This window comes from Pristis pectinata, chromosome 2 (assembly GCF_009764475.1).
Source record: "Pristis pectinata isolate sPriPec2 chromosome 2, sPriPec2.1.pri, whole genome shotgun sequence".
Classification (NCBI taxonomy): domain Eukaryota; kingdom Metazoa; phylum Chordata; class Chondrichthyes; order Rhinopristiformes; family Pristidae; genus Pristis; species Pristis pectinata.
In genome coordinates, this window is record NC_067406.1 from 30,578,082 (window position 1) to 30,594,490 (window position 16,409).

At 36.8% G+C, this 16,409-nt stretch overlaps 1 protein-coding gene across 4 annotated transcripts in view; it reads left to right on the forward strand.

Annotated features, from left to right (window-relative positions):
• The window catches only part of LOC127567567 (WD repeat-containing protein 7), a 499,658-nt gene extending 483,644 nt beyond the window's left edge, over positions 1-16,014 (forward strand). For all 4 annotated transcript variants that reach the window (XM_052010610.1, XM_052010607.1, XM_052010608.1 and 1 more), the window contains 2 exons: positions 5,295-5,399; positions 10,538-16,014. In XM_052010610.1, the coding sequence (XP_051866570.1) occupies positions 5,295-5,399; positions 10,538-10,741 (309 nt within the window). In that variant the 3' untranslated portion in view covers positions 10,742-16,014. The remainder of the gene's footprint in view (positions 1-5,294; positions 5,400-10,537) is intronic.
• The last annotated feature ends 395 nt before the right edge of the window (positions 16,015-16,409 follow it).

Here is a 16,409-nt window from a genome sequence, read left to right on the forward strand (position 1 = left end):
GTGGTAGGTGCCTGGAACGCTGCCGAGGGAGGTGGTGGAAACAGATATGATAGCAACATTTAGGAGGCATTTAGACAAGTACATGAACAGGGAGGGGATAGAGGGACATACACCACGTGAAGGCAGATGGGATTAGTTTAAATGGGCATCATGGTCGGCACAGACATTTTCGGCTGAAGGGCCTGTTCCTGTGTTGAAGTACATGATGTTTTATAAAGGGTATTGGATAGGATAGACTGTGTGAAACTTTTCCCCATATCAGAGGCGGATTAAACCAGAGGACACAGATTTAGGGTGAGGGGGGGATTTAGAGGGGATCTGAGGGGAACCACTTTCACCCAGAGAGTGGTAAGTATCTTGAATGCACTATGTGAGACAGTGGTTGAAACTGGTGGCTAACAACATTTAGGTGTCAAGATGAGCACTTAGATCGCCTAAGCATAGAAAGCTATGGACCAAGTGCTGGGAGAAGGGATTAATACGGGAGCGTGCCCACTGGTCAGCAAGCACATGTTGGGCCGAATGGCCTTTTCCAATGCTGTATGATTCTATGACTGTATGATTTTATAACAGGTTGCATTGTAGAACCAAGCACGCATATATAACCCAAAAACAGAGTAATCCTACTTTATAGTTGGACTTAAATGATGTGTTGCGTGGTCTTTTACACTGTCAAATTCTATGGATTTTGTAAATAACAACACGATACAGTAAGATTACAGGATACTGAGTATTGAGCTTCTACCAGTCAACCAAACACAAGGATGAATGCCAAATTGTTAAATATTTGATGCCAAATGAAATTGCATGAAAATAAAAGAACAGAAATAAGCATTTTTTAAGTCTCAAAATGTGCCCTTCCACTGAACATATTGACATCTAGAGGGTGATGAAAAAACAATGATGCAAGAGTGGTGGTATTTCAAACCTGATTTGAAAAAAGACTACTGCTAGTGGAATCGTTGACAGATTTCACTGCATTTGACAGGCTACATCTGTCGACTTAAATTTTTCACCAATATGTCTGGTTCAGAAAAAAAAGAGGTTGTTTCGTCTTCCAAACTGTCATGAATGCAGGAAGCAAAAACGGGATGCTATGAGGGAAGCTCAGCAGGGGAGCTCTTAACAAATGAAAGACAGATATTGACAGACAGTCTGCAGTTTTGGTGATGAATGTATTTCATACACTGCTGCTCAAGGTCACTTCATGCTCAAAGCATTTGCTCAGCATCAAAACATCCCCAGTTTTTTAATGTGGTAGTGAGCTCAAAAATCAACTAGCAGACTCTCCTTCCCAGTAAAAGTATTTTCTTCAGAGGAAATAAGCATCTCATCTCTTTAGGATCTTTTCCATGTCTTAACCTGAATCCATTTTCAAACTTTTGACATATTTGCTGCTGTTTATTATTTACAAATTTCTTGAAGCTGCTGACTCTTGCTGGGAAACAATATTCAGTCTTGTCAGCAATCTTCCAATACCATGCCTAAGTGACCATTCAAAATAGGCATTGATTATCAGGAAGCTATCTTCTTCTTCTTTGGCAGTCCCTGAGGACTGAGCATGACTTGCTTTCCCTCCAGTTTTGAGAGTTCTGAGGTCGGTGATCAAACCATGGAAAACATCATAGCTAGTTTTGCCTCTTTATAATCACACTTGTACTGTTTCTAAATGGTCACTAGATAATGATCGATGATGGAAACTCTGACTCATTTTATTTCCCTGTCCTGAGACCATTATCACATTACAGTTAGGAGCAAGCTGGAAACCTTCTGGTGCACTAGCTGAAGCTATTTTTCAAATACTAATTTAAATAGCACTACAGCAAATGCAGTTTTTGCTATTTCCCCTCCAAGTCACACAGCATCCTGACTTGGAAATATATTGTGGGTTCTCCACCAAATGGTATACACTACAGCCACTATGTGATGGCAGTGGAAGGTATGAATGTTTAAGGGGTGGATAGAGTGCCAATCAAGCAGACTGTTTTTGTCTTGGATGCTGTTGAGCTTCTAGAGTCTCATTGGAGTTGACTCATCCAAGCAAATGAAGAGTATTCCATTATGTTTCTGCTTTGTGCCTCGTAGATGGTGGGAAGACTTTGGAGTGCCAGGAGCAGGTCACTTACTGCTGATTAGGTAATGGTCTAAATGCGTTCAGTTCATTGGTGACTCTCAAGGTGTTGATGGTGGGCAATTCAGGGGTAGCAATGCCATTGAATAAACTCTGCCTTGTTGGAAAGTTGTTGCACAAATTTACTTACTACTTATCAACCTATGCCTGAACATTGCCTGGACCCTGCTGACTTGCAGGCACGATCTGCTTCATTTTCTGAGGTGTTGCAAATGGCAAACATAATGCAACCATCAACAAACGTTCCCATTCTGATATATGGTGTAAGAAAGGTAATTATTAAGGTTGTAGTAGCTGGACATTTAGAGAATAGCAATTGGTTAAACAGAGTCAATGTGGTTTTATGAAAAGGATATCTTGTTCAGCAAACAACACAGCGGTACAGTTGGTAGAGCCATTGCCTCACAGCACCAGAGACCCAGGAATTTGTAAGGAATTTGCACATTCTCTCTACAACTGCATAGGTTCTCACTGAGTGCTCCTTCCACATCCTAAAGATGTACGAATTTGTGGGTAATTGGCCATGTAAATTGCCCCTCATATGGTGACTGGTAGAACCTGAGGATAGTTAATGAGAACATTGGGAGAATAAAAGAATGGAATTAATGTAGGAACAGTGTAAATGGTGGTGATGGGTGGAGTCAACCCAGTGGGTCAAATGTTTCCATGCTGTATCTCTCTGTGACTCTATAACTATAGCTCTTTGAGGGCATAACAAGCAGGGTGGTGAAAGGAGCCAGGAGATTTAATGGCCCAGATGTTGTGTATGAACAGAGCCTTTCCAACCCTTTTTATCCCTTATGATAGTTTGACTTTGTAATTTGCAACAACACATGACTAGAATCTCTTAATCAAATTACTTTATTCAGGTTATGTGTTATACATTCAACAAATACAATCAACCACTGCTGCAGCTCAAATCACTATTACAAATCACTCAATTTATTTTCCTTTCAAATCATTTAAATCATTCCACTCACAGGTATCCAAATGTGGCTGATAGTTGTGGTGAATAGTCACTTCTCAGGTAGTTAATCTGGGTTGAATGTGCCCTCTTCAGTTTGATTGATTAATTTGATTCCTCTCCTGACTGCAGCACCAGTGTTCATACCCCCAGATCCCCACCCCCCGGCAACTCTTGATACTCATTATCCATTGATGTGGACCAATGATCAGCCTGATGATCAGTTCCTGATTGGCCACCAAGGCCATGCACTCCTTACAGACTGCCCTTCTGTACCATGTTTGTTCATTACTAATTTGTCAAATAGGCCTAGGCTGCTAGACTGCTAGAGTAAATAGTTTGTAGCAATTAAGTTGACCATGGTTGGTTTATCAGAGCCATACTCTCTTGTGAACTGTAAGTTGTCGTTCAAGCAAATTCCGAAATTCCACAGTCTTTTCAAACTGCGCATAATGCCGGGAAGGTTTTTGTTTTGATTAACCACGTGGCGGTTAAGAGCATCATTCTACATTGGAACCTTTCCCACTGCTGCTTTTCAGTGCAATGCACCTAGTTACAGAAAGGCAGCTGCAATGTTTTTTGTCACATTCAGAGCTGTGCTGAAAATTTGACCAGATACCTCTGGTTGTGTTTCATGATATACTTGGATAACCTTGTTTAGTATGCAGCATTCCTTTTCATAATTTTTCTTAATGAATTAGATGAAGGGACCAAGCATACTGTAGCCACATTTGCTGACAATACAAAGGCGGTAAGACAATAATTTGGCAGATGGAACGTGGTACAGGGAAATGTGAAGTTATCCGCTTCGGTAGGAAGGATAGGAAAACAGAATACTTTTAGTTAGACAGGGACTACTCAAAACCAATGTTCAGAGATATCTACGGATCCTCGTTCACTAAGTCAGCCTGCTGGTGAGGCAAGTCATCAGGAAGGCAAATGGAATGTTAGCTTTTATTACAAAAGGAAAGGGGAATAAAAGTAGGGAAGTCTTGCTACAACTGTATAGGGTGCTGGTGGGACCACACCTGCAGAACTGCATACAGTTTTGGTTGTCTCATTTATGGAGAGGTATATTTGCTTAGGAGATTGTTTGGAGAAGGTTCGCTAGGTTAAATCCTGGGATTAGCAGGTATACATATTAGAAAAGTTTGTGGGTTGGATCTATAATCATTGTATTTCAGAATAATGGGAGTTGATTTTATTGAAACATATAAATTTCAAGGGAACTTGACATGGTTGATCCTGAGAGGATCCTTCTCATCATGGTGAAATCGAGAACCAGGGGTAAGGTATAAGAATAAGTTATCACCCACTTAAGACAGATATATAGGAGAAATTTTTTGTTTCTCTTGAATTTGGGTATTTCTTTCCATAACCAAATATATCCAAGGCCTAGATAGACATATCTTTGTTCCTCAGGAGAGTAGGGAATTATGTGGACCAGACAAGAAGGTGGAGCTTAGACCGAGATCAGATCAGCCAAAATTTAATTAAATGGCAGAGCAGTCACATGGGGCCTTACAGCCTATATTGCTAGTCAATTTTCTTATATTTGTCAAAACTCATCTGATTAGTTACAAGAAATCAAGGTTCTCTCATATATGTTCCTTTATTTTATATTAATTTTGACTTATGTCATTCTTAATCACCAGAAATGCCTAGATTAATGCTCTGAAATTTGTTTTGTTTAAATGTTACAAACTCATTCATGGCTGATATAATGAGTGAGTGAGTATTAAGAAAAGTGATCAAAATATTTTCTTCTAACTCTACTGATAATTTCTCCACTGCCCTCCCCCCACCACCAAACAAAATTAACAAATGATGATAACCATGATATTCTACAATAATTATTGGGGATCTATAAATTGTCCTATCTAATTTCAGCTAATGTCAGATCAGTCATTAAGAATGGTCTTACATTCCACATTAGGCTTTCATTACATGAAATAAAAATATTTTATTTAATCTGTTTCTGTTTCAATATGTTTGAGTCTCAGTGGATTGAGTTATATTATTTCACATTTTGATTATCTGGTAATTACACTGAAACATATGAAATCTCACTTTTTGAAAAATGATTAATTTTTACACAAATCTGTAAAGCGTTTTCAATATCTTGTTTCCTGTATGAGCATTGTTTGGGACATCAAAGTCACATATCTCAGCACTTTTTATCTATTTTCTCCCTGACAGACCATTCATGGCCACAGTGGGCCAATAACTGCAGTATCATTTGCTCCTGATGGACGATATTTAGCCTCATATTCCAATGCTGACAGTCACATCTCTTTCTGGCAGGTATGTCAATACATTGTCTTTTGGTTGTATATGTTTTGCATAAACAGCGAGAATTTCTTGAGGTTGAAATCACAAGGATAGCCATATAGGAGATATTTTAAACCATAGGCAATAAGACTAGATTGCCCCAAAAACAACAACAAAGCAAAATTCATCAATAGCATTTTTTTTTGCAGGCAAAGAAAGCCATGGCAAAATTGAAGCACTGCATTTAAATAGAGTCTTTGCACAAATCTATGTAGATGTTCTGAGGATAATTAGTTATAAATAAAATAATTATTTATATGATTTGAGTTTGTAATGCACATAATTAATAGCTTTCCAAAGTGTAGCAGGAGCCCAGTCTGCTGGTTGCACTTTTTCTCAGGATGCTGCAAGTCTTACCATAATCTTTTACTGTGGCAGGGTGTCTGCTACAACTAGGTCAAAGCTCAAACCCAATGCATTTGGATTTTGAAATGAAGCTTTACTTTTGCAAAGTCAGGTGGCAAAACTGATACTCAAAGCATTCCGAGTTCATATTCTGTACACAAAGACTTAGTAGCGGCCATCTATGGTACATGAGAACTGCAAATTAAACTACCTTGATTATGCTATTTCATTGCTTGGGAGCAAATTCACTATTTCCTCAGGTGCATAGATATGTTGAGGATCAATTGCATTGACTTGACTAGCTATTTCTTAACGAGCTTTGCATAGTTCTTAAAAAAAAGTTACTGCTCCTGTAGAAGTTATTTTGAGAAGAGCCTAGAAATTGCTTTGCCACTTTTTAATGGAGTTAAAACAGTGCTGAAGGGCATCCTATTTGTAAAAATCCCATGAAGATAGAGATCTTCATTTGCAAGCCCTACACAACAGCATTAGCAGGTTTCCCTGTGTAAGACCTCACTATATCAGTTATTTTGAAAAACACATAGACCCAATAATGACAGCCAGGAAGCTACTGGACTTTCAACTGCCCTCTGTGATTGCCTTGCAAATCACAACATTATTTCAAGACTGTTATGTTAGAACATAATGAGAATAAAATTGGTCTCACTTCATAATATTGACCAGATTCAGACACAGCAAAGTTCTTTTTTCTGAGCCAGGTAGAACTTACAATGCCCTTCTCATGGATAGGTGGGGCCAGAGTCTCAATTAAAAGAACAATCCGACAGATTAGTCAAGCAACAAGATGATTTGGTTGTACTCACAGAATCATAACTATCATCCAGTGTCCCAGACTCATCTATCACAATCTCCAAATCCCAACACTGGCCCATTTAAGAAACAGTTGAATCCTGCACTGGTAGAGTTGGTGTTTTGGTGGATGAAATCAAATAGCCACAATTACATCAGCTCAAATTTATCTTGTAATTCATAAGTCTCATGAAGAAATTCACTCCAGGATATTTTACTGACCCATATAGACCAGCTTCGTACTGTGATAGATCCATGGACAGTGCTGAATTTGCTATTTCATTTGGCCTTTGCATTTCTGCTGATAGATTGGGCTGAACTATTATGCCCCTGAACAGATGAATAGCAATACTTTTACAAAGATTTAAAAGATACAGGAGGCAAGTTAATTCCTGATTCATATAAATCCAGGAGAGAGCTTGTTTAATAAATCATTTGTCTAATTAAAAATTGTACTTTTAAATTAAGATTCTTTTCCAAACATTCCAATTCCCAGTAGTGATCATTACTGAGATTTCAACATAAAATTTACACCTTCTTTCAGCTTGTCTTTAATCGATCAGACAGTCACTTCTCATCACTTGTTCCCTGTTCATCAGCTCATTGTCTGGGCCAACAAATGAAGCTGAGAAATGTTGATGGCTTCATAGTGCAGATGATCTAATAAAGGACATAAAACCTAAGACCATTTTCTCAGAATTAATGATAAGAATTAAATAATAAGTCACAATTTAAATTGGGGTGAATGTTAATTAGAATTTTTTGCTCTTTTGACTTGACAATTAGACCCAAAACTGCTTTTTGCCCTTCCCTAATTGTTCTTTATGTCAATCTTTGGATCTGTTTATGAAAGCAGAGAGAGTTACTGCACTCTCATGTAGAGCAGTTCCTTTGCACTTAAAATGTGATCTCAGGCTATATTCTGTTTCATTATTAATATTAAAAAAAACACAGCAGCGCTAGTCATCTTAAAACATTGATGACTCCGCATGAATTAAAACAATTCTGAAAATAATTGATGTATTTCATCTGCTCCTAGAGAACACCATTTAGAGATGTGCCATGACCCTAAAGATATCCCAGATGAAAGTTTCTCCATAAGCTCTGAAAACCCCAGTTTTAATTCAACCCACCTAGAAATGGTTATCATTCTTCTTGCAATTCATTTTTAAAGGTTATGCATGAATTTAGTTGTTTTAATTTCATGCCTGTATGCAGTGCTCTTTCTCTCCTACAGCACTTAAATGTGGCAGAAGTCTGATGAGCTCAACCTCAGATTAGTGAGAAGAAAGCTTGGGACCAGCCCAGTTGGGACATTAACATCAGCAGAGCTGTAAATGATTTGCCAGATTTGCCAGTGACCCTGCCAGTCATGGCCCTCACTTCAGGAGGTCATAGGTTCTATCCTTGCTCCAAAGGCAAACATAAAATCTACCCTTGCATTCCACATTAAGACTGAGTTAATGTCACATGGCTAAAAGTCTGGCTTCCTAAAGGATCAGATGGTACTGTTTTGAAAAAGGGATGTTTTATTTCAATGCCCTAGCCAATACTTATCCCTCAACAAACATGACTGAAACAGATTAACTGCACAAATTAATTTATTTGGAACACCATTACAGAGAAATTCTTGTCACGTTTCCTGTATTACAATAGTGAGTTTAACTCGAACACACTTGGTTGGTTCTAAGCCCAATGTAGGACTCTTTTAACACTTTGAGATTGGGAAAAGTATTGCTTAGATGCAAACTTTAGATGCTTTATGTATAGGGTAGTAAAGCTGGAATGTGGGGAGGAAATTAATCCCCTTTATGCCTATTTACTGGTCAGAAACAGCCATAACTACGAAGTATAGACAGAAAATGCCAGAAATATCCAGCAGAACAGGCAGCGTCTATGGAGAAAGTGACAGAGTTAACATTTAAAGATGATGACTTTACATCAGAACCAAGACTGGGGAATTTTCTATTTCTGATGGAAGGTTATCAGCTTGAAAAGTTAACATTATTTCTCCATCTACAAATACTGCCTGATCTCTTGAGAATTTCCAACATATTTTGATAAATTAGATTTCCAATATCTGCAGCTTTTTGCTTTTAGTCAGTAAGTGTTGATTTTAGGGGCATGGGCTTGCATTTCAAGGATACACTAACATCATTCAGAGTTTTGTTACAATTGTACAGAGTGTTGATGAGGCCATATCCAGAGTAGTGCCCACAGTCTTGTCCCCTTATTTAAGAATCTGGACAGGCTAAGCAAGTGGGCAAGGACTAGGCAGATGAAATATAACATGTAAAAATGTGAGACCATCCATTTTGGTTGAAGTATGGAGTATTTTATAAATGATCAAAGATTGAAAGGTGTTGGTGTTCAGAGTCTCTCAAAGTTATCATTTAGGTACAATTTAGGTGAAGCAAGCAATTAGGAAGACAAATAGTATGTTAGCCTTCATCACAAGAGGATTTGGGTACAAGAGTACGGAAGTCTTTCTGTGATTATATAGGAACCTGATGAGATTGTATCTGAAATACTTGGAACAGGTGTAGTTTCCCTACCTAAGGAAGAATATACTGGCGATAGAGAGTGTGTGATTGATTTCGGATTGAATAGGGAGTCTGTGATCTGAGGAGAGCTTAAACTTTCCAGAGTTGAGAAGAATGAGAGGTATTCGCATTGAGAAATACAAAATTCTTACAGGACTTGACAGAAGATTGATTGAGGGATGATGTTTTCCTTCATTGGGGTGTCTAGAATCTTGGGTCATTGTCTCAAAATGGGGTCAACCATTCAATTGAGATGAGGGGACATATTTTTTCACTGAGAGGATGGTGAATCTTTGGAATTATCTCTCCAAGAGGCTGCAGAGGCTCAGTCACTGAGTATATTCAAGACAGAGATTGATAAAAGTTTGGATACTCAGTGAATAAAGGGATATGGGGTTGGTGCAGGAAGGTGCACTGAGGTAAAAGATCACTAATGCTAACTTCCTTCAGCTCATTATTCTCTCTAGACTTTATTTTACAGTATTTCCAACAGTTTGTATTTGCTCCCATGAAGACAACACAAAATATCTGTTTAGTTTTGCCGCTCTTTCCTTATTCCCCAACTTAATTTCTGTTGCCTTAGTCTGTAAAACAGCTACCCATTTTTACTAATCTATTCCTTTTTGCACTTCTACACTCATTTTTTGGGTTTCTTGCTAAATTAGTCTTGTATTCAATTTTTAGTCTCCCTTTTGATAATCAGAAAGCTGCTAATGCTGGAAATCTGAAACAGTTGGTTTTAAGTTGCATTTTTGGGGATGGGTGGGTAGGACAAAGGGAATATGGAGTCTTGGTCTTTCTTTGCTGAATTCTGAAATTTTCCCAATCCTCAAGCTCACTTATAAGCCCTTTCCTTTGATCTTCGGATTTCTCTTAGTTAATATACTTGGACTACATTTCCTATGTATTTTTCATGCCTTAAAAGGATAAACATTTGTTGTAAATTATGTAACCCTTTAAACCTAATCTTTTGTTTGTCTGCTGACAAACCTCTTCTTATTGTTGCCCAGTCTAGAAAATTAGGAGCAAAACAGGCAACGGCAGCTCATTCAAATTATTAAAATGAGGCTTGGCTTTCTAGGAATTGAACCATGAGCCTTTTCTCCTTTGAGAAATGCACTACTTTGGGTAGTAGATAATGTGAAAGAATTTGTGGATAACATTTTAGGAATAGGGTGATTGAACTGTACTAATTTCTCAGACAGTGTGACATTTTTTGGTTACGTTATATGTTCTGATGACATCCACACATACTGCACTTTCCAACAGGGGTCTCTGGAATAATCAGAAATAAAAAGCCTTGGTTGCTTAGAATTTTCTCAGGAAATTAATTACTTTCCATCTACCTCATGCTAGAAAATGGTGTTTTGTTTTGCATATATTTTTTTACTAACTCCTTTTCTTACTTTATAGATGAACACTTCACTGTTGGGAAGTATTGGCATGTTGAACTCAGCCCCACAACTCCGATGTATGAAAACCTACCAGGTGCCTCCTGTTCATCCTGCTTCTCCAGGTTCACAGAATGCACTGAAACTGGTGCGTCTGATCTGGACCTCCAACCGCAATGTCATCCTCATGGCACACGATGGGAAAGAGCATCGATTTATGGTTTGAAGCCACCATCAAAATCACAAGAAAATAATAGACAAGTAAAAATATATATGTTGTTTGCAATGCTGGTTAATGTTTACATTGAATTACTTATGTGTAGATTTGTTTTCATGAAGTTTATAATTTGCAATGTCAACTTTCTGTGGGTTTTTGTGAACAGGCGAAATGACTGCCCAATATTTGAACCTAGATATTTACATATTCCAGTCATCAATGATTTAAGAATTTTTTTAGGTTTGCACATCATTCCCTCTCTATTGTGATTCTAAGTCCAATTTACCAGAATAGAAGTTTCAACATTGCAGTTGTTTGTATGAAACGCATCTCATACATCTGATTAAAACTTGGTCTCTCCTCAAAGGTGTGAAGAAAAGGCACAGTGGAAGATAAGAAGGGCCAAAGTTAGGGAATTTTTCCTCACCAAGAGTAGTTGGACTGAGAAAACAGTTCATTAAGTATCATCGTGATGGTGCAGTTACTTTAGATACTGGTTTTTAGCTGAAGATTTCAAATGAGCAAAGGCATCGGCCAAACAGTTCTGTTAGAAGTGAGCAAGCTTTCAATGCCATTTCTATCAATGGTTGAGCACATTATGATACTGGCAAATTCTGTCAAAGAGCTTGAAGTGGTATACAATATGGATGCACTTAGGTGTATTCTTGTAAGCTTGGAGCAGAAAAAAAGGGGGTCATAATTCTGCATTTTGTAATGCTGTCTCTAGCTGAGGAGATTTTAGTATAGACAATGAGTAAGTAACCAAGATGGGAATATTCTTCACTTCCAATGACTGGTAAATAATGATTTCATCCAGTCTTTTACTTTGGCATCCTCCTGCAACATGTTCCTCCAATTATAATGTTACTCTCATACATAAATCTGTAAGTTGCTTCACTGATAAAGTTGATAATTTGGATCTCACCACTATTGACTCCTAAGAATAGTTTGGTAGCTGTTTCATCCATATTGTGAGCTGTATCATCCCACTGGCAATGTACCTTCTCGGTGTTCTTAGTCGGGAAACACTATTAACAGATATGAGCTATAGCCAACACTGAAGCAAAGCTCCTTGGCAACTGAACACAAAATTGAAAGTTCTGTTATTTGATGTATGATAATATATGGAAATTAAAATCTGAACTAGTTATCTTATTTGATATTAGAATCTGACCTTAGTTGTAATTTTAATCAGTTCCAATAAGGATATAGTTACTGCAGCTTTTATTTTCTTTTAAATTCTCCTTATCAAAACCCTTCATAATTTTACAAGATCGCCATTTGACTTCTTCTAATAAAATGAAACCCAGATGCTCATAAGCAATCTTTCTCATTCTTGGATTAATTTAACAACATCCTATGCATTCTTCCAGTGCCTTTACATTCTATATTGGGTGTGATGCCCAATCTATGGCCAAACTGTGATTTGCATAGAAATACTATTAATTCTGTAGTATAACGTGGCTTTATTTATAAAAATTATGAACATTTTTTGCAGCGTTATAATCTTGTACTAACAGAATGAGTTTTCAAACTGATGAAAGAGCAAATATTAGATTCTTTTTATTTCTAAAAAGATAAGTTTATGAATTAAATATTCAGTAGATGATATTCTTTTGTTTGTATATTCTCTATATACAAAACCATCCACATTTTGCATTAAATGTTGATTTTGTTATTTTTCTCCATTCACTGTTCTCTTTCCAAACTGTGTTCATATGTTCATTTTCATGCAGCTTCAGATACAAATTTATCCACCATTTGAAAAAGCATACTTGTAATTTAAGTTTGTGGCATTTAGTGGCTTAGTTACAATTGACTTCTCCTTTCCTGGGTTAAAAAGGAGAAACTGAGCCAAGATTCCCACTTCTGAATATTGTCAGTGACCCTGTGTTGATTATGTAAGCTCTGATGAGAACCCACTTCGGCTTCGGCTAAGATGACACTGGGCAAAATAGCCTGGTGATATTCTCTCTCCAGACCACCTTGTAAAGAATCACTACAAGAGCATGGTTGACTGATGCCTCTGAAAGTAGAATCCAGCAAGATCAAATATCTTCAGGAGATGGGAGAAACATAGCAACAACAAGGAAAAGTATGTTTTAAAAAAATCAAATAGTGCTTACAAATTGTAAATTATAAAATGCACCTGGATGACTAGATTCCAAAGACCGCATAAGGAAATTAAAACATATTTTATTTGCTTTATCTTTTCCAAAGACCATAGTTGTCTTTGGATGAAAGTAGACTTAAAGCTCCAATAATCAAATGTGAATAACTAATTGCTACCCTTTTTGGGGAGAGTTAAGTGGCATCTTTTTAGAGTGTGTTGGCTCTAAGGTGATGTAGCTGGTGAAATAAGGTTGAAATCATTTCAGTCCTCTTTGGCAGTCATACAAGTTGATACCTTTTGACAAACATGGTGGCCTGGTCTGACAAGCTGTGGGACATTTACTGGTAATATTTGCTTATAAGCACCAGTATCTTATCTGGTTAAATTTTAGCATTAAATCTGCAGATACATGGGCATCCAAAGCTTTGACTGTTGCCAACCTATACCCAAGGTCTCAGCACAAAATAAATGGGGTGCCTTCCCTGAGGTAAGGAAGGTCCACTCCATCAATGATAGATAAAAGTTACTCTCACGTAAATTTCTCAGTGGCATGGTTTGAAAAAAGCTCAATGGTCTGCTACTGTATATACTGTATCTCTTACCCAGCTCACTGAAAAACAAGTAGCAAAGTCAGAGAATTGAAAGGCATAACTTGTAAAATTTTCACCTCTGTGTTCAGTGCCTTTTTGACTGCAGTTTAGAAGGATAATGGGATAGAGATAAAGACAATACTTTGTTGAAAACCTTCATTATAAGTTAATACTTTTTAAAAAAAAGACATCATAAGTGAACATATCTGGGTTTACTCCCAAAGCATGCTTATTAGGCAATTCTATGCACCAGATTTAATTGCCTTCCTAATAACTATGTCAATGCAATAGATGCACCAAGATTATAATGAAGTTTACATTTATAGGTATTTTAGGAGTAAAATCAAATGGCCACTCAAACCATTAGTATAGTAATTTATCAGAAATAATGGTGACTGGCTTAAATAATGACCACTTAATACAGTGTACAGGTGAAAACCACATAAGGGGGACATTGCTTTGGTATTATTCTTTGTTTTTAAAAAGACCACATGTGAATTGTAATTCTTGCTGAAAATGTATATTTTTGAGGAAGCAAAATTCTGCTCTGCTGAAGTCTCTGAAATTGATTGTGAGTTGGTAGATTTGGCTTATATAAGCTCTACATGTTTAATGTTGCTTTGCTATGAGGCTATTGCCGATATATTATTGTGCTGTGCTGATCTTGCAATACAATGACCATCTTAGGCAATTTACATTGATTGAATGTTTCTATTGTAGATTATATCTGTGTGCAATCATAGAGGTGCAAAGTTGGAGTTGGGGCCCACTTTGACTTTTACTCATTCAGGTCTTCTCAAATGCCCTGAACCTAGAAACAGAGTTTTCCAGTTATTCAGTGTTTATTGATGAAGAGAGAGAGCTGACATAAAGATTCAAGTCAATCTGAATTCAGGATTCTGTAACAAAATAATTAATTTTATTTCAAAGTTGTAGAATCTTTTACCGCTTTTGGTGGAATTTTGTCATTTCCATTTCTCCCTATGCTTGAAGATTTATATTGTAAACTCAGAAGCTGTGGTGTCCTGAACTAAATTGACTTTCCTCATAAACAGTATTTACTGCCAACCACTAATAGCCATTCTCTTTAAACTCATGCAAAATCTCTTCCATTATCAATACGCAATTTCTTCCAGATTACAATTAAAAATAAACTGAGTAGTATTACAGTTTGTTGCTATCAGACAATGTAATGTGTGGAACTTAACATGTAACTTGCATTATTTTCTGTTTGAAATTATCTGTCCAAAACTCAGAAGTGTTCCTGAATTGATAAGTTTTTGTTTGCCTTGCATTCAAATGTGGTGCAATTATTATATTTATTTCGATCATAATTATTGTTCCAAGAACATCAAAGTGATAATAGCAATCACCATGTTTCTTGTATAGAATTGTTAGATTTTGCAGCAAAGCTGTGGACCATTTGGTCTTCCATGCTTAGCTCAAAGAAATGTCCACTTAATTCCATTCCTATGTCCTTTTTTAATATTAATACCATTTCATTTCCAAGGCTGTTTTGATTTACATATACAAAGCTCTTTGGCATAGGGCATTTCATATGCTAATAACCCTCCAGAGTTTCATTTAAACCTGTCCAAACCCTTGGATATATTCTATAATTACCTTAAATGTAAGCCATATATAGACAAGAAATGATATCAGAACATTCAGGAAATAATTAGTATTATCTGACAACAGATATTTTGTACATTAAATACAACCAAACAGAATTTTTAATTTCTCCAATCTGTTCGTTTTAAGGGAGATTATCCTTTTAATGCTGAATTGCATCACATCCTACTTAAATCCAATCGAATGCCTTGGAAAAGACAACAGCAAAGGGAATAATACAAGGTCAACTCGCATTTTGCGAGTTAAAGTTATAAAACTTGGTGGGTTACAAAAGTAATATTAAAATGGAACTTATTCTTCTCCCACCAATCAATATGGAATACTTTTGCATTGAGGAAATACACACAACTCATTGACACTCCTTTCTGTTAATAAAAATCTTGGTGTAAACTATTAGAAAAATATAAATAAGGAAGTTTTTTCATATATCCAATTACTTCCCACTGCTCCCTATTCCTTAAGATTACAAAAATGTTCATTTCAGGGAAAGCTTGTATATGAATGTCAGTTAATTGGAACTAAAGCTGTGGCCAATTTAATATTGTAGCTTTTGGGGTCAACAATGCTTCTTGGAAGTTTTGTGTAATCCTGAGTAAAAATCAGCCTGGCTTAGTGACCAAATATTGCGCAGTAATTTCATTCAGACTGATTCAGTTCAGAATTATTGTGTTTCCAATTTTGGTGAGTACTACTGCAAAACTTGTATTGTTGATTCCATGTATTCCACAACTTAGTCAGCTCCACATCTGGATTGATCCTTTGTATACTCAATAAGGAATTATCTGGCTGAGGCTTTTCTCTTCATTTGGTGGTAAAACAAATTACATGATATTTGTAAAATTCCTCTAAATAGCTGTAAATGCCTGTGTTTGCAATGTAATGTAATTACTTCGCAACATATCCTAACATGTTGCTTTTTGTTTCTGTAACAACAGCCATGTGTCTAATAAAATAGAAATTATAGTTCAATAAATTACTCTAATTATTCTTCTAACATACCAATGAGAGAGATTTAAGATATCACCACTTTTTGTTCTTGTGCTAGCTGGTGTGTCTTCCATTGATCTCAATTTCCATGTTCCTCAGGAAACTTTGTGGGTGAATGCAGACCCAGAAAGTCACAAGTTAATTCCTAGGCGACTCAATCCTCCTTTGACCGTATGCACAATAGAAGAGAAGAAAGGAATTGATATAGCAGGAGTTTTCATGCAACAGCACTTTGCTTTATCCTTCCAGTGGCTGTCAAGATAACCTGGTGAAGCCTGGCAAAAGTATGACCTTCAGGGAAAGCTTGAACATGAATGCCAGCTAATTGCAATGTGAGTTCTGGGAGTTGTACCAC